Source organism: Podarcis cretensis (genome assembly GCF_951804945.1).
Source record: "Podarcis cretensis genome assembly, chromosome: 1".
Classification (NCBI taxonomy): domain Eukaryota; kingdom Metazoa; phylum Chordata; class Lepidosauria; order Squamata; family Lacertidae; genus Podarcis; species Podarcis cretensis.
Genome location: NC_137170.1, coordinates 117,348,452 through 117,373,588, shown reverse-complemented (window position 1 = coordinate 117,373,588; position 25,137 = coordinate 117,348,452). Strand labels below are relative to the sequence as shown.

The 25,137-nt window shown below is 43.7% G+C and overlaps 2 protein-coding genes across 2 annotated transcripts in view; one reads left to right on the top strand and one right to left on the bottom strand.

Annotated features, from left to right (window-relative positions):
- The window catches only part of OSBPL6 (oxysterol binding protein like 6), a 106,080-nt gene extending 102,904 nt beyond the window's left edge, over nucleotides 1–3,176 (top strand). Inside the window, exon 27 of the mRNA XM_079977186.1 lies at nucleotides 506–3,176. Coding sequence (XP_079833312.1) covers nucleotide 506 — 1 coding nt within the window. The 3' untranslated portion in view covers nucleotides 507–3,176. The remainder of the gene's footprint in view (nucleotides 1–505) is intronic.
- Nucleotides 3,177–5,092: 1,916 nt separating this feature from the next.
- Nucleotides 5,093–24,897, bottom strand: PRKRA (protein activator of interferon induced protein kinase EIF2AK2; the record flags this gene model as incomplete). The annotated part of the gene is made up of 8 exons (XM_079982284.1): nucleotides 5,093–9,434; nucleotides 10,677–10,851; nucleotides 11,791–11,888; nucleotides 13,219–13,336; nucleotides 14,370–14,448; nucleotides 16,408–16,489; nucleotides 21,099–21,268; nucleotides 24,728–24,897. 8 exons carry the CDS (start codon nucleotides 24,895–24,897, stop codon nucleotides 9,277–9,279), a joined length of 1,050 nt encoding a protein of 349 aa, XP_079838410.1. The 3' UTR covers nucleotides 5,093–9,276.
- Nucleotides 24,898–25,137: the final 240 nt, after the last annotated feature.

The window sequence follows — 25,137 nt, the reverse complement described above, 5'->3', positions numbered from 1 at the left end:
GTTTGGTGATATCATTTACCTAGAACACTTGGGTAATGCTTGCAGCAGTGGTGTGTCCGTGGTGGACAGATAGATGCTGGTACAGAAATGCCCATGTGATCTAGGCAATATATGGAATTGTGCTTTTATATATTACCATGACAACATGGTAGCCACTTGTGGAACCGTGGTTCTGTAGCATCCATACTGCAGAGATAACATGCAGATTCAGCCTCAGAGTCATGAATATCATGCATTTATTTTCTTTTTCGAAACATGAATTTTACACTGAGTTGCTTTTTCAAAAATACTATACAAAAACAATTTTTAAATATATATATATAGCGAGAGAGATGCAGAATATATACATTAGTAGCAAATATGCAAAACAAACCAATTAAAACACAATCATGGAACTCACTTAAGAAGGGATATTCACCCTATCCGGCAGAAATGCAAATTATTGTGTATTTCTGCAAGTGACAGAACTCATATGATGTAGACTTTTCTTTATTAAATTTTCCAGATTTGAAAATTGAGGTCTTCTGTACTCTGAGCCTCTTCCCACTCCTGCAAGCTTCAGGAAAATCTCAAGAAGACATTGTATGATTTGCTTCCTTGTTAAACTGGAAGGCGCTGCACCAAACTATACCACAGTCATGTTCCCTGCCTGAGCTCTGTATATGCTCTTGTTTTCAAGTAGACCGCCCCTTCCTCTCTTCTATTAGTGATGGATATAATCACATTTCAGTAGTAGAAGTTTTCAGCACACCTGCAAATTTGGAGAAAGTAGAGGAGGCTTTCTAGATTCTTGAAAAGGTCTAGAAAGGCCTCCCAAGGGGGCTTGCTAAACCCAGGCCTTGCACTATGCAAGGGTTCAGAAACTGCCCCCCCTAACCCAGATGCTTGGCATGCCATCGCTACCATTGCTGGATGAAGTCCTGGTGCACTGATGCACATTGAGGCAAAAGCTACTCCTGTAGTAGTTATCTGTAAGTGTTCTTCGATGGGGGGGGGGGAACACCTCAAGATGGAGGAGCTCTTAGATTTAGGTTTATTAATTTTATATATCGCTTCCCACTACAAAGCCTTGAAGCAGCGGTGAAGCCCTACAGCTGAGACGGAGGAGGCAGGTGGATGTCAGCCCCACGCTGCCATTTTGGGCAGCACGGAGCCTGCAGCCCTCTGAGCCACTGTGTCACTCCCAGGAGAGACGCATGGCTTGGGCCAGGCCCCATGCTAAGAGCCACCCTCCGAGGGTGGGGCCCAGTGCGTCCTGCCCCCCATCCGCCCTAGCTACTCCTCTGCCGTGAAGCAATTTGTAACCAGAGCAAAAGTGATAAAAAATATAAGTAGTAAATAAACATTTGGTGGGCTCAGAAGTCCAGGGCTCAGAAATAGTGGTTGTGGACATGGGAAGGTACCTTTGGATTATGTTCCATGCTGCATAGGTAAATGAACAAAGACCGCACTCAAGAGTACTAATCCATAGTTTTGTGATTTGATAGATTTTCTCTCAGCCATCATTGTGGTTAGGAAAATGGTGCCAAATCAGAGACTGGGAAAATTCATTTACCTCTGTGGTTTTTGAGAATTTGAGTGCAATCAGTAACTATTAAAACAGGTATTTCCTCATTTACTTTGGTGGATGCAGAACTGTAATGCTGATCTGCATATCTTGTTCTCCAGCTAACTTGCCACTGAATTACTTCCCTGTAAAATACCTTTCATTGTCAAGTTCTTTCGTTTTGCTTAGCCTACCCACCGGGAAATGATTGTGCGGAAAGGTATAAGTAACATATCTTAAGGACAATAGTTGAGTTGGGTTTCATTTTGAATTCATGCTTATTCTGAGAGGGGAGAAAATCAATGTTACCAAACTACGTGCTACATTTTGTGCAGTGTTTTGTTTTAATTCTAACAGAAAATGTGTAGCAAAAGAACCATAATGAAAGTTGAATTGTCTTTTAAAGAAAATCATGAGCACAATCTAGTAAATATTCATTTGAAAGTTTGACTAACAGTGGCCTGATTTGCACATCACTTAAAACCATAGTTTTAAATAAGCTATGGTTTAAGGTGACCACATCCCTGCTTCAGTCATCACCCCACTTTTTCCTTCAGCACACTGGGGAGGACATTGTATTGTGTGAACCCAGTGCTTCCAGTTGGTTTCCCCCAACAAAGCAGAAGTAAGTCAAGAGCAAACTTTGGCTTACCACTCGCTGATTGTTTGGGGGAATCAAGCCACAAGAGCTGGTGTCTACTTGTTTCCTGTCCACAGTGTTGAAAAAAAGAACTAAGTACGCACTCGTTTTAAACCATCATTATTTGAAACTGTGGTCCAGGCTATTGAAAGCTGTGAAATAAGACAAGAGTCATGCCTAGCTGAAGTTAACAGGGAAGAATATAGGCAGCTGACTTGTAAGGAGTCAGACCATTGGTCCATCTGACTTATCATCTACTCTGATTGGCAGAAGTTCAGTGGCAGACCTTGGGGTCTCAAATTTCAGCAGCGCCCCGCCCCGTGTGACACCGAAATTCGGCGCCAGCCCCACCTCTCGCACTCCCTTTTAAATAATAGTCGTGGCGCCCCCGAGGCTCTGCATTGTGACCGAATTGGTTGCATTCCCCTAAATCTACCTCCAAGAAGCTCTCCATGGCTCAAGAGAAGGGTTCTTTCCAGCCTTAACCTGGAGATGATGGGGATTGACCCATAGCGCCTTCTGCATGCAGTTAATGTGCTGTGCTGTTGAGCTATGGTTCTTCCCTTCCCCACCCCAAACACCACGGAAGTGTTAAGCTCCACAAAGTTAGTTATGATTTACTAGATTGTGTTCTATGGCTGTAATGGAAAGGAGTGGTATTCTTGGTAGGAGAGAATGCATGTGAACCTGAAACGTCACTTACTTCTGCTTTGTTTCCACTATCCAAGAAACAAGCCACTGTTCCATTTCTAAAGATGTCCTCTTCTCTCTCTCCCTGTCCCTCTCTGCCAGTGGGAACTATCGTGGCAGCAAACCAAATGTGTTGCTCCAGCTACACATCGTTCTTTCCTACCTGTCTATCACATATTTAACATCATGTGTATGTTGTGCTACCGAAAAAGCACGAGAACTGTGCCTCTTCAAATGAATGTTGTACAGAGGAATGTTCCATTTGTAAGAAAACAGGCCTCAATAAATTCACAGCAATTACCTTTTAAAGTCACTTTGAATTCTTTTTCAGTTTTCCGATTCACTTTATTGCAGTTTTATTGCATTTGTCTCCCCGCCTTTCTCCAAGGCGCTTGGGGTCACCTAGGTAATTTTGCCACCACTTCCATTTTCTCCTCACAACCACCCACCCTGTAGGTTAGGAAGCGAGACAGTGATTGGCAGAGTGAGCCAGTGAACTTTCCATAGATGTCTGGTTGGCTGCTGTGAGAACAGGATGGTGGCTGATCCAGTAGGCTCTTCGTGTTCTTATGAGCATCGTGGCTGAATGTGGATTTGAACTCCAGTCTCCCCAGTCTGAGCCCAATGTTACCACCCAAGCTCTCTACAGGATCAGATGGAATTTGACCTGAGAACTTTCTGGTCTGAATTCAGATGGTATCACTATTGGTGAGGTACTGAATACACCAGTAAGAATAATTAACGCTGCAATACAGTACTGAGCTTATTTAATAGAAAGTAAGCCCCATGAAACATAGCTGCATTTATGCATAAACAACTATAGGATTGCTCTGCAAAAGTCTGCATGGTCCTCATATTTTGTCTTATAGATATGAAAACCCATGCAGAATTAAAGAGTTACGGTTCTTGGGAAAGCCAAATTGTGTAGGCATATGGAATATTTGTTCAAATATTCATACAGAATATCCGACTAGGTTCATACAGAAATCCGACTATGAATACGGGTTTCAACAGAGATAACGGTTTATTTGCTGATTCCGTATATATTTTGCATGTCTGCCATCTCTTTAAGAACCTAAGAATCGCTCTTTATCAGCTTTTAACTGATTTCCCCCAAGTTCCAACTGAGCATTTCAAGTAGGCTGTCACCGATGGAAGATCACGCCATTTTGTAATACCAAACTTAGTCTCAGAGTGCCATCAAATCCATTTTGAACAAAAGGAGATACCATTGCTTCTTCATTGGCCTATGAAATGCAACTATACATGACAGGTAAAGAACATTTTCTATGGCCTCGTACACTAGTGAAGAATTGTGCTTTCTTGGAACCAAATTAAAAGGTGTATCAGAGTGGAAGTCAAGAGAAGAGCATTTTGTGTTTTGTCGTTACTCAAACATCACAGATAGCAAACGTCAAAAGCTGCCGTCTTGGTTCTTACTGCTATGGCCAGCAGTCAGCATTATACTCCAGTACAGAAAATGATGGGTACAACAGGTGTCTATATGCAAGGTGATGGTACATGTCAACAAAAAGTCAGTGCCTTGGAAGCTGGAGGAAAGTTTTCAAATGAAAATAAACATGTGGTCCTGCATCTGGTGCCAAGTTGCTTAGTATTGATATGCAGTCTGTCATATATAGATAGATGATAGATATAGACACACACACACACACACACACACTGCTGCTGTGTTTGCTGCATCTGGTATAGTGAACATATCCAGAAAAAAAGCCAGACCTTTCAAACATACCACATAGTGGGCAACATGACACAACTTCAGGGTTGGCTTCACAGGGGTGTATAGTTCTCACAGCTTTAGCTACATAGAAGTCCCAGTCGTGATGTCCTCTGTCACGGTTGGAGGAATTAACAGTCTCTTGGTTCTTATGTGAAAAAAGAAAAGAAAAATCTACAACTTCCTCAAGTGGTGCTCATACTGAATTGTGTGGGAGAAGATTGCTAGCTGGCCATGATTTGGAGTATTGCATTCATGAGATTATCAACACACAGCAAAGAATGTAACGGTATGGCTTAGTAACTACCACTTAAAAGAGGGAAATTTTGTGTGCCGCTCACTAGAGCTAGGCTTTTGATGTGGGGGGGTGGGGAGGGGCACACACCTACTTTTGCTTTTGGTTTTTCTACAGAAAGCTCCATTTCACTACAAAACAATAAAACGTAGTTGCTTAATAACTGGGCTACGAATACTGAAAAGCTTAAGTTAAATCACACATTTTTATTCACACTCACCATTTTATGTACAAACAGCAGGGAGAACAGCAGGTCATGCTTCCCTGGTACATTTACCCATGTTACATACAAGCAGTGGAAAAACAAATGTATATGCTGTGTATGTATGTGACAATTTTCGATACCAATACCTTAAAAACATGAGGTAAAAGTGGTTGTCAGGTCCTTGGATGTGAAGAAAACTGCCTGCATATTTAATGTTGCTACAGTCATTATTATATATAAGCATTAGAGTATAACTAGCCGCTTTGTATCCCGTATTGCTCAGGATTTCTAAGAAGAAAACAAAAAACCCCCAATGGTTAAAATCCGCAGTTTTGAAAGGTTCTGTAGGTTATCTTGATTCCAAACGGCATCCCGTTGTATCAAGAGATGAAAACCTGCTCCTTGATCTCAGGAACCATCGTTCAAAATTTGGTTACAATGGTAAGACGTGTCCAAATGCATAGCAAACAACTTTCCAAACTGAATAGCAGAAGTTAGCAGAATCACATGATAGGCTTTAATTTGTTCCACAACTTTTGATAGGACAGTTTAAATTGCAGTTCTATACTCTCCCCCTGCAAGGCCCATTATAGCTGTTGAGACGTGTGTCCAATTTGCACATACATAGGGTTGTTGTTCTTAATATTTAAATGGGAATGGTTTTGTAACTTTCAGCACATTTTTGTTTACTGTTTATACAGCAGGTATCTAAATACTCTTGGCAGAAATTAGCTGTTTGCAACTCAACAAAGCTTTTGCACTGCAGTTTATTAAATCAATAGGATTTCTTTGGGATGTGATATATCTGACTTGTGGTGTTTTTTTAATTTGAGGGGGAAAAATATTTTCAAAAGCAGATGAAACTAATCTTGGCAAAAATTGTGATGGCATTTTCTCTCATGGACCTCCCCCCCACCCCCCCGGATGATCTGTGATCTGTAATCCCTCTTTCACCCCTAGGCCTAGAGGTGAAAATTTATTATTTTATAGAGCTACTATCACAGATTTCAATTTAGGCATTATCTTAGTTGTCTCTGCAAGACTGAAGAATGGCAAGAAACTTTGAATGAGTGTTTCTTGTCTCAACTAAGGCCAAATATTCAATTTACCAGTATACATGTATGGGTAAGTATTAAAATGCATATATGTGACTCAAGTTTTATCTTGTTGATTTCCACCAGCTAAATGATGCCAGGAAAAGTGCCCAGGAGCATGAAAGTGAACTACAGTGGTACTTCAAGTTACAAACACCTCAGGTTACAAACTCCACTAACCTGGAAGGGTTACCTCGAGTTGAGAACTTTGCCCCAGGATGAGAACGGAAATCGTGTGCCGGTGGTGCAGCAGCAGCAACAGGCCCCGTTAGCAAAAGTACGCCTCTAGTTAAGAACAGTTTCAGGTTAAGAATGGACCTCGGAATGAATTAAGTTTGTAATTAGAGGTACCATTGTACTATGCACTTAATACTTTGAGGCAATATTTGAGCAGAAATAGCCAAAAATGAGATTATGTTGTCTGTTAGAAAGGTATGTGTGCTATTCTTTACAAAGAAGTACCGCATTTTTCCGTGTATAAGACTAGTTTTTTTAAACCAAAAAATCAGGTCTAAAATTGGGGCTCATCTTATACATGGGTAACGCTGAGGGGTGTTTTCTTAATTTGGAGTCCCCAAAAATAGTGGGCGTCTTATACACAGAAAAATACTGTAATTCTGCAAGTATAGGAAATTTATCAAAAGTCTAGCCTTTTTCAAACCCGTGCTACTTTAATCCCACAGCACCTTATTGCATATTGAATGAACACTGGTTCACATAGATAACTGACAGGGTTGCCATATTCCCCAAAGTGAAAATCCAGACAAGTTTTTTCTCCCTCTCAAAGTTGTTGAGCTTTTTGTGAACATCTCCCCCCAAAATCTAAGCTTTTAACTTCCCTTGCCATATGTCTGCGTTTTCTGGACATTTTACCCATTTGCCAAAAATCCACCAAGGCGCCATTTTCCTGCCCAATTCCCAGATGTATGGCACCCCTAGTAACTGAGCCAATGCTGGCTCTTCCCTAGCAGAGCAGTGCGGGCTCTAACACAAATTATGATGTGCTGAATACAGATTATGTCACGTCAGAGCTGGGCACTCTGTGCTAATATCCAATAATGCAATTCTTCCCTCTCAAAAAGAGCTGGTGCAGGCATGTGGCAGCTAGCATTATCGACATGTAACTGCACTCACAATGATCAACATGAATAGCCAGTGTAATGTGGGACACAGGAACTCTTGGAAGACAATAGTGACTGCTTGCATGAGCAGAACTCATTTTCTGTTGATAATAATAGTCAATGCAATCTTTCAGTTGCCATGTCTTGGGCAACAGCTGTACCAGCTCTTCCTTTTGAGAGCAAAGATCTCATGTGCTGGACCTGGCTTAGAGGCCTTGGGTGTTCTTGCACATGCATTCGCATCACCATGGGAACTATTCTTAGCAGGAAGATTCAGAGACTGCACAGCTCTTACAGTCCCTATAAAACACCCAGGGCCTCCTTTTCTCCAGTTGTTTCAATGAGGTCTGAAGGCCTCTTGGGAGGCGCAATCAGCATGCAGAGGGAAGGAACTGTTCCACTTGAATCAAGCAGGTCACCTTGAATTCAATAGCAGCTTCAGCTCAGTGAGACACCTCCACTCCAGAACCAACCTTAGGAAAATTGCAAACTGTCTAGTAGAGCAGGCTGAACGTGACCATCACAATTTCCCACGAGAACAATGTGCATATCGGCTTTTGTATTCAAATCTACTAGTGCATGGTTAACTTTATGTGCAAAATGTGTATTAACTGCTAGCAGGCCACTGTGATCACCTCTAGAAAAGATGCTCTGTCTTAATTTGCTATGACCAATTTACATAGCGAGCCTCTGCCTCTGCCTTTCCTCTAAATATACAGAATACATGCCTTGAGATTAACATAAAAACTTATTACTTGAATTATTCTTTAAAAGAATTTATTAAAGAATGACCGATTCTTATAGTTACCTTAAGAAAAAGGGCAGTGATGTTAATAGAGTCATTATTTCTGTAAAAATTCAATCTTCAAACCATAGGTTTAAAAAGGCCACAGTTCACACAATGAGAGAAAAATCCACACACAAGAAAATGGATAATATCCCATGGCCATAACATAAAGCTTTTCAAAGCACTGGAACATTTCAGATACTTTGGTTTTAAGATCCCATATACACAGGTATTCACAAAGGAGCCCGTAAGCTTCAGTATATATGTAGTGCAGGCTCAAAGCTACTTTGTGATACTAAAACTTAGTACAGTAAAGACAACAGTTCTACAATTCTGTGCCAAACTCCACCCCTAATTCGGCAACCAGGGAGAAAAAATGGAAGTTATTGTATTCAGAACAAATTGTGAAGATGAACCGTTTCTGTCACACATACTTCATTGTTGTTTAGTCATGTCCAACTCTTTGTGACCCCATGGACCAGAGCACACCTGGCATTCTAAAACTTTCTCCCCCCCCCCCCCCCCCGTTGGATATTGTGTCATGAAATGAAGTATAAATGAGTCATGCAGTGTTAAACAAAAATCAATATATAGGTTTGGAGGGAAAAGAGCATGTTGAGATTGCAAGCCCTGTTCCTGACCACAGAAAGCCGTTTTCCAACAATCAAGGTAGACCTCATTCTAAACATGATTGCCAACAAAAAATGGTAGCCACGCCTCTAGTTCCTCCCCGTTACACCCACTAGAACTTACCTCATGTCATGACATCATAGATTCCTCTTTTCTCACTGCAATGTCATGTCATAAGTTTTTCTGAACTAGAATATGGAGCAAATGGGAGGAATTGGACATGTGGCTGCAATTTGAGGGGCAGCTGCTCATTTAGAGCAACGTTTGCTTTGGGCTTTGGCTCCAAGGATTCTCATTCATCAGATTCTGGAAAGGTGAATTCTGTATCTCATTCCATGCCTGCGGCTGTGGTGGTATCTGGACTTCCAGATAAATAACATACTTGCGGTGACTGATTGTTTCATTATAATGCATAATTGTATACGCGTGCGTGGATTTTGTGATGTGACTTTTAAAAAAACACAGCTCCGATGATCTGGAAACTGTTCGGCTTCGATGGATACGTCCTTAAATATTTCCCTTTTGCTTGAATCTTATTTCTGTCCAGCCATGATCTTTAAATATTGTAGTGCATTGTGAGCAGCATCATTGTGGGCATTGCCCCAGGAGATTCCAGTCCCGTGACAAACTGTGATTGGATTAGTTGAAAGTTCTGCAAGACACTGGTATTGTCCATTCACACTCAGCTCCTCTGAAAGTACAAACACAGGTGCTGGTTAGTGGAATATCACGCCACTAATTTTTGAAAACACCAACTACACTAATTCTCTTTCCCCGACATTGTGAATGAAAGTACCATACTTTTCCGTGTATAACACGACCCCTATTTTGGGGGACTCCAATTTCAGAAAATGGCCCAAAGTTGTTGAGCTTTTTGGGGGAGGACTGGAGTTGTTGAGCGTTTTTTGAGGGGGAATGCAGTAAATCACTAACCCAGTGGTTGCAATCGTTCACACCGCTTGCTAGCAATCGCTTGCTTCTGCTACAAACCTCTGACTGATCACCAACAGCAAAAGTAAATAGCAATAACAATTGCCACAGCGGCAGCCAATCCTCTGCAGCCCGTGACACAGCAACCAATCAAACACCCATTTCCAATAGCCAATACAAAAAAAAAAACCTTGCCACAGCCACCAATCACACTACAAATCGCCAATGACAATCTGCAGCTTGCGGCTGCAACCAATCATCTGTCACACATACCCACTACCTGTGTGTAAGATGCCCCCACTTTTTAAACCTAATTTTTGAGTAAACAAACCTAGTCTTATAAACCTAAAAGTACAGTAATCAGGATGGTGTCACATAAAAGCATATATGACTGTAATATGTAGGAAACCATCTCTTCCAACCTGCTCTGGCACAACACAAATTATTACCTATACAGTCATACCTTGGAAGCTGAACGGAATTTGTCCCGGAAGTCCATTCGACTTCCAAAACATTCAGAAACTAAAGCACGGCTGGATTTATGAACTACACTTTGATGCAGAATTTATTTCCAGAAACAGTTCCATCACTTGACAGCCCTAAATGCTTCTTCAGGTTCTTCGATTGTGACCTATGTGAATTATTTTGTCAAAGCACTAACAATAAACACCAAGTTTAGCACACATATCCCTGAAAACAGCACCACCATTTACATACTGCACCCTTTTAGCAAATTAAATGTTCCAAATGTTAGTGGTAAGACTGTGTGCATCTTTTAATTAGACAAAATGTGATGAAAGTGTGTTCTCTGGCTGCAGTTAGTGCTAATGTTCTGCAGATAATTGTGTTCATGTTAATGCTGGAAGAAAATGGACATTTCATATTCCCACCCCTTTTTGGTACACACTTCATTGGAAACTTGGTTCTGCCTGGCCTGTGTTGGGAAAAAAGATACTAAGAAAAGAGGATGCATCTCGCCCATAGTCACCCACATGGTTCTTACCTATATTCAAGTATTTTGTATTAAAACCTTGCTCTTCTGCAAGTTCTCCAAGAAGATGAACATAATCTGTATTAGGAATACTGAGCGGACTTATTTTCAGCAAAGTAATTTTTTCTCCAGAAGAGTTCCTTAAGGTGCTCCATGTACACCCCAAATTGACATTTTGTTCTTTTCCCTGGAACAAATTAAGGCCATTTAGACTTTGCTGTGTTTTAAAACCACCATCTAACACCTTTAAATGCGGTCATTCCACTCCCCTTGTATATGTATTAAACAAATACCAAGCTCTCATATCACACTATGTTCTACCCAAGTATTTCCACACTTGTTAAAAACTTGCTTTTAATATGGCTTCTCCAAGATTCTCTTGGTCTGTATTACAGGGACCTATGTTTTCCATAAGCATTCTTACTTTTAACACAACTCTGAACTGTAAATGTCAACAATTTCACCTACAGGGGCTACATTTTACTGCTTGTTCTACTGCGGCATTAACAAAAGCTTGAAGAGCAGAAATGAAGCGGGTGAGGCTGTTTCCATTCCTGTATAAACTCCCTGTTAAATACAAGTTGCCTTGCACATCCATCACTGTGAAGCAGATTGCTGCATTTGATAGTGAGCTGATAGCTGGGATTTCTTAGAAGACTTATATATAAGCTTAACTCCCAAGAGTTAAATGATATAGAAATTGGTATTCTTCCAGCTTCTGGAGGAGAGAGAGGCAATGGAAGATGTACATTGTTTGTGCATTTGAAAATATATTAGATTTTAGAAACAGCTGTGTAGCTCAATGAACGCCTGTTTGCTCTGAACAAGGTTCCATGCAGTTCAACTGAACTCACTTCCTAAGCTGCATCCTTAGGCTATTAAGACAAACAAGATAGACAGACAGACAGAAAGACAGTGGGGGAGAGGACAGAGATCTTGTGGCCTAGATGAAGAACATGGAAGATAACAGGTGAACCATCAGGGCGGGGGGGGGGGGGAGTCTAGCTTGCCTGTGTATATTTACTACAGCGCCTTAGTATGAGCTGGACAATGAATGAAAACGAATGATTGCATTGTTAGGTTTGAATAGCTAAGCAGTTGCTATAAACGTAAATGAATTACTTACTAAAGAAATAGTGATACTGTCTCCAGAAAAATTACGGAATTTATCGAGTAGTTTCTCGGCGGCGTTTCGCTTTGCTAATTTTTTAGAAGTCCCAATCCCTTTGTAAGAAAACAAAAGCAAGAAGGATTAAAATAAGCAGAGAAACCCAGATTAAGAGACATTCATGATAGAAAACCAAAACTAGACTGCGAGTCACAGACTACACATCCATCAACTCAGCCATGCTTTTGAAACTCCCCTGTATGTTTTGTTCTGATAGTCCCACCTGTTAAGTTTACATCTGTTAATTATTAACTTGGGATCTCCCCTCCAGCCATGGCCAGGTGTGAGTTTCTGCATCACAACAGAAGAACTGTTATGTACTGAGTTGAATAGGATCCAAAATGCAGCAGTCTGATTGGTCCTAGAACAATAGGATTCAGAATGCAGCAGTCTGATTGGTCCACAGGACCCACCCAATCCAGTTCTAGGTGGAAGTGAATCCGCAACCTGATTGGCCTACAGGAGAATCCCAGAATTAGCCAATCACGTTGGGCCCATTGTGTAAATAATGTATTATAAAGCAGACATTCTAGGGGAACTTCCATTCCTCCTCACCACTATGAGCTGAATAAAGGGCATAAAATCCACTCTTGACTCCGAGTATATTTCAAGAACCCTGAGAGGGCACAGAGATGAGAGGGTAGAAAGAGAAGGGGATACTGAAAGCGGACCTGACTGCAGGGCCAAATTTGAGCCAGGCTTACTAGCGCTCAAGTTTGTCCACAAAATGTTTTGATGGAGGAGGGACAGAAAGAGGATTTTTTTTGCCCCAAGCGGCTTCTATTAATTAAAAATCTTCCCCAAATGGGTGCAGTGCCTACCTGCATACAGATGCCCACAGGCGGTTCCTTCCCCCTTCCAGACCTCGTTTAGCCTGACTAACAGAGGGCAGAATGGAGAATACAGAAGGCATGCAGAGTCTTCTGCTACCTGTGCTATTACAGGTACATGTATTGGGGTAAGTGAGAAACAATAACTTGTTTAGCCCTATGGGGATTTCTATCATTAGGCTGTTGGTGCTCCAGTAGGAATCCAAAAACAGGGCACATTGGGAGCAGGTGCACTGATGTTTTTTTTTTGGGGGGGGGGCAGAGTGGCAGAAAGAAAAAAAGCACCCCCCCCATCCACCCTGCCAGCACACTTTGGATTTGGTGGCCCCTCCACCTTAGACACCCCCACAAGTAGGAATGCTCTGCTAAGGCACTTATTTTGACTTTCAAGTTATAAAATCCTCAAGGCAGCTTGCAAGAGAGAATTATATAAGATACAATTGTTTAAAATGATAAAAAATGGAAACATTAGTGGGATTTCTTTGGATAATGAATCCTGTGCTTAAATTCAGGTTTTGCTACATTTTGTGCTGAGGAGAAAAAAATAACCACGTACCTGTTTCTACAAATGTTTCTATTCTGCAAGTCATTGTAAACTCTCTCTTATGGAGCGGCCCTGTCTCCTGTGCCAGTGAGTACTCAGGAAGTCTCCAACCCTTCTGAATAGCTAGCTCCTAGAGAAGAAGGGAAACAACAGGTAACAAGACAATATTTTTTTTAATCTAGCCTGAAAACAGCCACGTGTCTATTTAGAACAGGTTTATTTATCATGATTACTTCAGTATTAACTTGGAAAGCAAAATTCTGATGTATTTTGCTTTATGCTGCATGTATCCTTCTACATCTCAATCCAGGACAGAGCTGAGAGGACTTCCAAGATCAGCCAGAGTAGCAGCCCAATGCAAGCATTCTATTTCAGTGATGTGAGAGTAAGTCTTGCTTTCACTAGTCACTACTCTGCCCAAAGAAAAGCTTTCCATCTTATATATATCATCACAGTGATGAGCTGTGAGCTTTGCACACAGTGTGTATGAGAAAACCTGACAAACCAACCAATCCTTTCTTTTCTCTTCACCACCCATTCTGTAATCACTATGCTTTGCTTTTCGTTGCTTACTCTACATTCTTTTCTGAGGGTATAGGAACTGTCTTCTCCTTCCTCGGCTCAGCTACCTGCTCCTGACTGCCTGTGTTGCTTTCTGCCATCAGAAAATAAGAAGGAAACAAAGATGATGTTAAATACATAAGGATCTAAAGATAATTTGTAACTTAGTGTAGAACGACTTTGACTTATAAAAAACCAAAAGGTATATAAAGGACCGCCTCTTTCCATATGAACCTACCTGGACCCCAAGATCATCTTCTGAGGCCCTTCTTTGTGTGCCTCCTCCATGAGAGGTGTGGAGGGTGGCAACATGAGAACGGGGCCTTTTCTGCAGTGGCTCCCCGTCTGTGGAATGCTCTCCCCAGGGATGTTCACCTGGTGCCTTCATTATACATCTTTAGGCGCCAGGCAAAAACATTCCTTTTTAACCAGGCCTTTGGTTGACCTGATGGACATCCAACACCCTTTTAGAATGTGGCTTTTTTTTGGGGGGGGTAGTAATAATAATAATAATAATAATAATAATAATAATAATGTAATTAAAAAAAATAAAGACAAAGAACTTCTGAATATGGTACATTTTAAATGTCGTTGCAACTCACCTGCAATGATCCAATAGGATTGGACTGATCTGGTGCTTGATCGAGACGTTCAGGGATTAAGTGGTCTGGCACAGAAATGCTAAAAGAAACATAGTTAACTTGAAAACTGGCAGTTTCAGGCATCATTTTGCTAACAAATCAGGAATCAGTCCTAAGCACATTCTACATTTTAATATGAGACTGCCTCATTAAGACTACCTCTACAAGATGTTTAAAGTAAAGACAGCTGACGTGCTTTTCTATGTCTGAGTTGTGTCTATGTTTGCACATGTGGAGGATTTTGTTCCCCACAGGCAGTTTCCTGTGCTTCCTCCCAGGCTGCTTTTTAAGTTCAAGGGTCTGGATCCAGGAAAAAGCAGGCAGAATTCCACTGGCAAGAAGGAGCTTTTCATGGCTCCTCCCCAGACATAAGTCTCATGTACTCTCAAAAATTCCCCTTGAGGGATGGACCCTCCAGAACAGCATGGGGCAGTGCATGGAGAGGCCCTACTGTGGGGTGGGGAAATCAGAAGAATTTGGCAGGGACACCTCATGCAATCAAAGTGCCTTTGTACTCATGCAAGGCACTTTGAAGCCAAGCCTAGCAGTTTCAAAAGCAGCATGGAAGTGAGTGACATCTGCTGTAACAGGTTATCTGAATATGTCATTTTGCCAAAATTTGTCATGGAATAAGGCAGGAAACTACAAAACCGATCTTCTTCAAGAAAACACTATGATTCTATAAATAAGGCCAGAAGGAAGGGATAGCTCAGTTGGTAGAGCACAAGACTCTTAAATCTCAGGGCCGTGGGTTCGAACCCCACATTGCACAAAAGATTCCTGAATTGTATGGGGTTGGACTAGAATCACTAGATGATTGTGATCCCTTCCAACTCTATGATTCTATGATCTATGAAGACCTTTGTTAAAGATTTAACAGTATTGTTGATACTGCTCTAACCTGAATGTGGCTTTGACTTTGCTGTTGTTTAGTCACTTAGTCGTGTCCAACTCTTTGGGACTCCATGGACCAGAGCACCCCAGGCTTTGACTTATCTTTATATTAATAATTAGGGTGGACCCTCTAGTTACGTACTGCTCTGGACACATAACTTTCGGGTTACGAATGCGGCCCGAAAGTGTATACTTTCGGGTCCCGCCGCGCGCACATGTGCTCTGCGCATGTGCGCAAAAATGCTCAATCACACCACGCACGTGCGCAGAATTGGCACCTCTGCCTACGGACTTTTTGGGTTGCGGATGGACCCCCAGAACAAGTTTAATTCGTATCCGGAGGGTCCACTGTACTGATCCTTTTTATTAAAATATTCATAGATTGTCTTTTGGCGATAAAGTTGTTCTACGTTTTGTTATATTTTCCCATAGCTTATGTTAACTGAATTTTGAAGCTGTTAGCAGCTTGGTGCTTCCCTAGGGAAGGAAAAACATGATACATGCTATAAATTAAACAAAAATTTAAACAGTAAGATTGAAAGGTCAAATGAAAAAGTAGCAACAAAATTATTCTATTTGTTTATTAACTTTTTCTCCCACTTTCTTCTCAAAGGAGCTCAGGACAACAATTGACTATCTTTTTGTACAAGTTTGTACACATGAGACTAACAAAGATTGAAAACAAGTCTGAGTTATGAAACCACAGCATGTTAAATAAAGAGAGAAACCTTTCATACTCTTACCGAGTCATAACTAACAGTTACATGAAAGGTGACAGAAATTGTAACATGATATGCGAAAAACTGCTATTTTATCACTTCCACAAAAATACAAGAAAAGAGGTTTTCAGGAAATGAACAACAATGTAACAGCATTGTTAAAATACTACTTTACCATGTGGATGTTAAGCAGTGAAGTAACCATCCATCTTAGATGCGGTCACATAATTTGGCCTCATTTCCCACAGCTTTTTTATAAACCTATCTCCAGTATGTTAAGCATCATAGCCTTAATTTTTAAAATATTTGTAAATCTCTCTTCCAAAATTTTCCAGCAGGTCCTATTTGGCAATAATACTATGTCACAATGATCAAAACCAACTCACCAAATATTTGAATTGCCTTTCAAAATGTTCAGGGCAGCTTCTGCAGCTTTGTGTTTTGCAATTTTCTTGCTCGGACCCTCTCCTGAATTAATAAAAACAAAAATATGTGAGTGTTCTGAACAGTAAGCTATGAAAATCTAGCAGTCTTAATGTTTCGTTCTGAAATATCCATTTTCTGTTTCATGATAACATGAAGAGTGTATAGACCTGTTTGGACACTTTTTCCACAAAGGCAAGATGGCCTGTTTTATTCTATCTTGCCAGTGCAAGCAAGCACAATGGGGGAAAAATGTGGCTCGTTTCTAAATGTTGATGTTGATGATGATGATGATGATCATTATTTATTATTTATACCCCACCCATCTGGATGGGTTTCCCCATCCACTCTGGGCAGCTCCCAAGAGAATATTAAAAACATGATAAAATATCAAACATTAAAAACTTCCTTAAACTGGGCTGCTTTCAGATGTCTTCCAAGTCAGATAGTTGTTTATTTCCTTGACATCTGATGGGAGGGCGTTCCACAAGGTGGGCGCCACTACCGAGAAGGCCCTATACAACATTTTTCCACTCCCATTCTAAAGACATCACTAACATCAGAAGTAGCGCTGAATATTTTTTGAAAAACTGCATCTTTAAGATAGTGGTTGGGCAGCTGATTCCTATTCCTTCTGGACCGTCTTGAGGGGCTGGGAGCTGGGGGCGGTGTCATACAGTGGTTCTGCTCCTTCCTCCTGGGCCATGTTCAGAAAGTGGTGGTGGGGGATGAGTGTTCAGACCCCTGGGCTCTCACTTGTGGGGTGCCTCAGGGTTCTGTCCTCTCCCCCATGCTTTTCAACATTTACATGCAGCCACTGGGAGAGATCATCAGGAGGTTTGGGCTGGGTGTTCATCAGTATACGGATGATACCCAGCTCTACCTCTCTTTTAAATCAGAACCAGTGAAGGCGGTGAAGGTCCTGTGTGAGTGTCTGGAGGCGGTTGGAGGATGGATGGCGGCTAACAGATTGAGGTTGAATCCTGACAAGACAGAAGTACTGTTTTTGGGGGACAGGAGGCGGGCAGGTGTGGAGGATTCCCTGGTCCTGAATGGGGTAACTGTGCCCCTGAAGGACCAGGTGCGCAGCCTGGGAGTCATTTTGGACTCACAGCTGTCCATGGAGGCACAGGTCAAATCTGTATCCAGGGCAGCTGTTTACCAGCTCCATCTGGTACGTAGGCTGAGACCCTATCTGCCTGCAGACTGTCTCGCCAGAGTGGTGCATGCTCTGGTTATCTCCCGCTTGGACTACTGCAATGCGCTCTACGTGGGGCTACCTTTGAAGGTGACCCGGAAACTACAACTAATCCAGAATGCGGCAGCTAGACTGGTGACTGGGAGCGGCCGCCGAGACCATATAACACCGGTCTTGAAAGACCTACATTGGCTCCCAGTACATTTCCAAGCACAATTCAAAGTGTTGGTGCTGACCTTTAAAGCCCTAAACGGCCTCGGTCCAGTATATCTGAAGGAGTGTCTCCTCCCCCATCGTTCTGCCCGGACACTGAGGTCCAGCTCCGAGGGCCTTCTGGCGGTTCCCTCACTGCGAGAGGCCAAGTTACAGGGAACCAGGCAGAGGGCCTTCTCGGTAGTGGCGCCCACCCTGTGGAACGCGCTCCCATCAGATGTCAAAGCGATAAACAACTACCTGACATTCAGAAGACATCTGAAGGCAGCCCTGTTCAGGGAAGTTTTTAATATGTGACATTTTAGTGTATTTTTCATCTTTGTTGGAAGCCGCCCAGAGTGGCTGGGGAAACCCAGCCAGATGGGCGGGGTACAAATAATAAATTATTATTATTATTATTGTCAGAGCTGCCTCTAGGTCCCAGCTCACAGTGGACCAACGCTAGGCTGTAGTAATGTACAAAAGTCTTTATTGAAGTTCAGTTTCCATTTCAAAGCCACAGCGTGCAGCCCTACGTCTTAAACCCTAGATCGGCGAAGTCCCGTCTGAGTCTCCTCCCCTATGACACCAGTTTAAGATCCTAGCCCTGCTCCACCTTTTACGCTGCTCTCTCCTCCTCTGGGTCCTCCTGCCCGCTGGGGCATTGCCCTTTCTGGACTCTTCTGACGCTGAGTCGCTTAGCTCCTCCCCCTCCCTCCGGCGGGCTTTAGGACCCGGTTCCCAATCCTCATTCTCTGCTGTCCCGCGCTCCTGTACATTTGAACTTGCCTCTCGCGCCAGCCCAGTGACCTTTCTCCTAACCGTTACACTACTTCGGTCACTGCTTCCCTCTTCCGGGACACTGGCCAGATCTGACCTCTCCTCCGTTGTCCGACTTTCTGATGGAGGCGTGGTCAGCCCTGCCTTATCTTCTCTCCCTGGTGGGGAATGCACTGGCCCCGATCCTTGGGACTCTTCCCCCCCCACTCTGCTCTGGTGGGGAAGCTGGTCCTGATTTCCAGCTACTGCTCTGGGAGTCCCTGCTGCCCCCTTGCTCCTGGGGCGTTCCCCTTGGGAACCCCCTACCCCTGGCCACTGGCGCCCCCTTCTGTGAATCTTCCGATTCGCTGGAGAGGCTCATGGAATCCCTCGGTCCACTGTCCTCTTCTCCTACGCTCCCCTCGGATTCTTCCCCTTCGCTCTCCATCTCCTCTCTTCCCTGTGCCTCTGCTCCTGAGCCCCTGACAATTATTATTATTATTATTCATCTGCTTATGCTGGTAAGTTCTCAAAATGCAAGGGTATATATAAAAAACACATCTGAAGGGGAGATGCAGAGTTTTAAGAAGGCAGAGGGCCTGCAGTAGGCAGCTTCCTCCCAGCAGCAGAGACTTATCATTGCTACCGTCAGAACTGCTGTACTAACTATGGAAGCTGCGCAGAGGCAGAGAAAATATGGTATGTTTGGCTTGGAGAAAAGATGATTAAGAGGCGATACAATAGCTATATTCAAATATCCCAAAGGGCTGTCACAAAAATGATGGGCCAAATTTATATTCTGATGCTCCAGTGGCCAGGATCTCAATTACTGCATTCAAATGACTGGAAAAGGTATTTAGACCAGTGGTTCCCAAACACACTTGCTAGAGTGAGGTGGGACACTCATTAGGTGAGCTTGTGGGGCCTAATCCAAACACTATCCTCATTCTAAAAGGTATAGGTAAAGGGACCCCTGACCATTAGGTCCAGTTGTGGCCGACTCTGGGGTTGCGGCTCTCATCTCGCTTTACTGGCTGAGGGAGCCGGCGTTTGTCCGCAGACAGCTTCCGGGTCATGTGGCCAGCATGACTAAGCTGCTTCTGGTGAACCAGAGCAGCACACGGAAATGCCGTTTACCTTCCCGCTGGAGCGGTACCTATTTATCTACTAGCACTTTGTGCTTTCGAACTGCTAGGTTGGCAGGAGCTGGGACTGAGCAACAGGAGCTCATCCTGTCACGGGGATTCGAACTGCCAACCTTCTGATTGGCAAGTCCTAGGCTCTGTGGTTTAACCCACAGTGCCACCCGCGTCCCATCCTCATTCTACTGGCCACAATAAATGTGAACTTCCTTGTGTGGCACAAGATCAGTTTGCATGTCATGCGTAAGCCCTCAGTGCTAGGAACAGTGCCAAAGATCAGAGAAATTACATCGCATTAGTTACCCTGAAAAAAAGGCGGCAACCGTTTTGCTCAGGGGTTCGATTCCTGGCCCCCACATGCGTCAGTGGTGCTTGCATAAGCCCACCCTGCCCCTGTTCTGCGCTCTTGGTGGTCACACGTCAATTGGATGTGCACAAAATGGTTACTGCCTATATGGTGTCTGTGTTTGGGTGGACATGATGGGGGTCGAACAATACGATCAAGGGATAATGTACTATGCAATTACATGCAGGGAGGGAAGAGTAAGTTCTAGGGTTAGAAATGGGGGGAAATTAATTGGGCTTCTAAGGTTAAGGAGGAGACACAAGAGTCGGTAGCAGTTAGGATGAAGGTAGGAAAGATGGGTTCTCGGGCTAGGTTGGAGGAGAACAAAAGGATGAAGGAAAAGACATTTGGGCTCTCCCTTTACCCATACTGGTACCCAACACACTAGTTTAGAAACAGAGGGAGTATAAAAATAAATAGAAGAAACATTTACAGTGGTGCCCCGCAAGACGAACGCCTCGCAAGACGGAAAACCCGCTAGACGAAAGGGTTTTCCGTTTTGGAGGCGCTTCACAAAACGAATTTCCCTATGGGCTTGCTTTGCAAGACGAAAATGTCTTGCGAGTTCCTGCGGGTTTTTTTCCCTTTTTTCCCCCTTTTCCTAAGCCGCTAAGCCGCTTATCAGCTGATCCGCTGATAAGACGCTTAACAGCTGATCGCTAAAAGCCGCTAAACCGCTAATAGCGCTAATCCACTAAGCTGTCAAAGGGCTTGCTTCGCAAGACGAAAAAACCACTATACGAAGAGCCTCACGGAACAGATTAATTTCGTCTTGTGAGGCACCACTGTATTTTAAACATTACACACACATTGCATGCAATTAAGAGCTGGCCCAAGACTTTTTGGCTACCCCCTCTCCCCACCACCTGCGAGGGAAGAAGGGGTGAGTGAAGATCTACATCAAGAACAAAGTGGGGAATAAAGATCTACATCAGGATCTGCTGTCCCTGCTGCCCGAGGCAGTTGCCACACCTTGGATGGCCCGGCCCTGCATGAATCCTATCAAAATGTACAAACCTGTTGCAGTTATGTCACCCATAGTGACTTTATAGGTGAAGATTGGCATATGCACTTGCCCTTCAGCTTTTTCAAAGTCATATACAGGATTGAGATTAGCCTTTGTGCCATATTCATGTAACATCTGAATTGGTGTTTTCCCCAGTTTGGATGTAATGATTTCCTCCAAGCTGTTTACAAAGTAGAATAAGAATTTTATGAATATTTGAGAAGGAAATCACATGCAGTGCGTTAAATATTGCTTTCAAAAATATGCTATATCTTTCATTTATGAAACTCTGAGGTACAAGCTGGAGATAATGAAGCCTGCTTCTGTGTTGTATTCATGATAATGAGTAACCTGTGGACAGTTATAAGGAAATGTTACCAGACATGTGATACTCCAGGCTTTGGATATTGCACTAGAGCGGGGAGAAGAGGAAGTGTAAGCGACTAGCACTTCTTCCACGGTGCATTTTTTCCATAAAACAAAAGGCTATGCACAGAACCAGTTGTCAGATTATATTATTGGTCTCTCCACATGCCTTGGAGAATGCTATTTTCTTAATTTCAGTTTCTTTTCCTTTAGCAGATCTAAAGAAACCTAAAACTTACTTTCATTTTCCTCACTCTCAAATTTGGTGTGCTGAAATGTTGAAGATTTGTGAGAGAAGATTGCCCATCTCTATGCAATCATTTTGTATAAAATGCAGGTTAGCACCCCGCCCCAAACATGACCCCAATCTAAATGCCACTCCCCACTCTCCTGTTTTAGCTTTCCACATAAAAATAAAGAAATGGGAGATCTGATCGGAGACCAGCGATGCCTTATCTACTCCAGTTCTGAGCGACTCCTTTCCTCTCCACTGTGCGCTGTGTCACCTATAAATATTGCAGGGCTGTGTAGCCTACATGCAAGAGCAAACTTAAAAATGTGTACGAATTTAACAGATGACGGGCAGATTCTGCTCTAGGATTGAGGAGTGGGGTTTTGTTTTTTTTAAGATAATATTTAATTTGGGGCAGGACAAGGAAAAAACAAGAGTAAGGAATCAGGGACAGAAAACCAGTAGCATTCAAAAAGCACAACATGTAATAAAGACATATAAATACATTCCCTCTTTCTAACCTGGGAAATCATCCTAAGTGTCACTGCACATTGGGTTTACTTCCAGGTAACTGAGTGTAGCATCTGCTTCTCTCTTACTTAAACACACACACACACACACACACACACACACACGGGTTTACTTCCAGGTAACTGAGTGTAGCATCTGCTTCTCTCTTACTTACTTACACACACACACACACACACACACACACACACGGGTTTACTTCCAGGTAACTGAGTGTAGCATCTGCTTCTCTCTTACTTACTTACACACACACACACACACACACACGGGTTTACTTCCAGGTAACTGAGTGTAGCATCTGCTTCTCTCTTACTTACTTACACACACACACACACACACACACACACACACACGGGTTTACTTCCAGGTATCTGAGTGTAGCATCTGCTTCTCTCTTACTTACTTACACACACACACACACACACACACACACACACACGGGTTTACTTCCAGGTAACTGAGTGTAGCATCTGCTTCTCTCTTACTTACACACACACACACGGGTTTACTTCCAGGTAACTGAGTGTAGCATCTGCTTCTCTCTTACTTACACACACACACACGGGTTTACTTCCAGGTAACTGAGTGTAGCATCTGCTTCTCTCTTACTTACTTACACACACACACACACACACACACACGGGTTTACTTCCAGGTAACTGAGTGTAGCATCTGCTTCTCTCTTACTTACTTACACACACACACACACACACACACACACGGGTTTACTTCCAGGTAACTGAGTGTAGCATCTGCTTCTCTCTTACTTACTTACACACACACACACACACACACACACGGGTTTACTTCCAGGTAACTGAGTGTAGCATCTGCTTCTCTCTTACTTACACACACACACACACACACACGGGTTTACTTCCAGGTAACTGAGTGTAGCATCTGCTTCTCTCTTACTTACTTACACACACACACACACACACACACACACGGGTTTACTTCCAGGTAACTGAGTGTAGCATCTGCTTCTCTCTTACTTACTTACACACACACACACACACACACACACACGGGTTTACTTCCAGGTAACTGAGTGTAGCATCTGCTTCTCTCTTACTTACTTACACACACACACACACACACACACACGGGTTTACTTCCAGGTAACTGAGTGTAGCATCTGCTTCTCTCTTACTTACACACACACACACACACACACACGGGTTTACTTCCAGGTAACTGAGTGTAGCATCTGCTTCTCTCTTACTTACTTACACACACACACACACACACACACACGGGTTTACTTCCAGGTAACTGAGTGTAGCATCTGCTTCTCTCTTACTTACTTACACACACACACACACACACACACACGGGTTTACTTCCAGGTAACTGAGTGTAGCATCTGCTTCTCTCTTACTTACACACACACACACACACACACACGGGTTTACTTCCAGGTAACTGAGTGTAGCATCTGCTTCTCTCTTACTTACTTACACACACACACACACACACACACGGGTTTACTTCCAGGTAACTGAGTGTAGCATCTGCTTCTCTCTTACTTACTTACACACACACACACACACACACACACACACACGGGTTTACTTCCAGGTATCTGAGTGTAGCATCTGCTTCTCTCTTACTTACTTACACACACACACACACACACACACACACACACACGGGTTTACTTCCAGGTAACTGAGTGTAGCATCTGCTTCTCTCTTACTTACACACACACACACGGGTTTACTTCCAGGTAACTGAGTGTAGCATCTGCTTCTCTCTTACTTACTTACACACACACACACACACACACACACGGGTTTACTTCCAGGTAACTGAGTGTAGCATCTGCTTCTCTCTTACTTACTTACACACACACACACACACACACACACACACGGGTTTACTTCCAGGTAACTGAGTGTAGCATCTGCTTCTCTCTTACTTACTTACACACACACACACACACACACACACACACGGGTTTACTTCCAGGTAACTGAGTGTAGCATCTGCTTCTCTCTTACTTACTTACACACACACACACACACACACACACACGGGTTTACTTCCAGGTAACTGAGTGTAGCATCTGCTTCTCTCTTACTTACACACACACACACACACACACACACACGGGTTTACTTCCAGGTAACTGAGTGTAGCATCTGCTTCTCTCTTACTTACTTACACACACACACACACACACACACGGGTTTACTTCCAGGTAACTGAGTGTAGCATCTGCTTCTCTCTTACTTACACACACACACACACACACACACGGGTTTACTTCCAGGTAACTGGGTGCAGCCTCACACACACTCGCGCCATTCACACTGCCTGCTACGGTGCGCGCGCGCGCGGGCGCTCCTGACCCCTCCCCCCCACGTCCCAACCCGAATCCACGCGCACGCGGGCGCCGTTCCCCGCCTTACCGAGAGCCGTCCGCGCGAGCGGCGGTAACCCAGAATGCTCCACGCCCGCCCCGCCCGCCATATAGAAAGCCCCTTACCCACCCCACCCCTCGCGCGTCACCTGACGGTTTTCAGTTTCTCCACCACCACCACCACCGGGGAGTTCCGCTGCTCCGTGCCCGCCAGCCCCCCTTCTTGGCTTAGGATAGCCGGGCAAGGGGCAGGCTGAGGCAGAGCCATGCTGTTCGCCGCCGCCGCCGCCGCCTCCATCTCTTCCTGGCCGGGAAGCATCCCTTTAGCACGGCCCCTTCTCGCGTGTCACGTGTGGTTCCGGGGGCCAGTTTGAGGGGAGGAGCCGCCCGCGAGGCTGCAAGCGGCGCAGAGGCGAGAGAGCGGCTCGCCTCTGTGGGTCTGTGTGAGAGAGAAAGAGGGGCGCTGAGGCGGCGGACGGGACCCCCAAGGAAGCCTGGAAATGGCCCCGCCGGTGCGCGGGCGCTTCACTTTTCACAATGAACATGTTCTAGCTCAGGG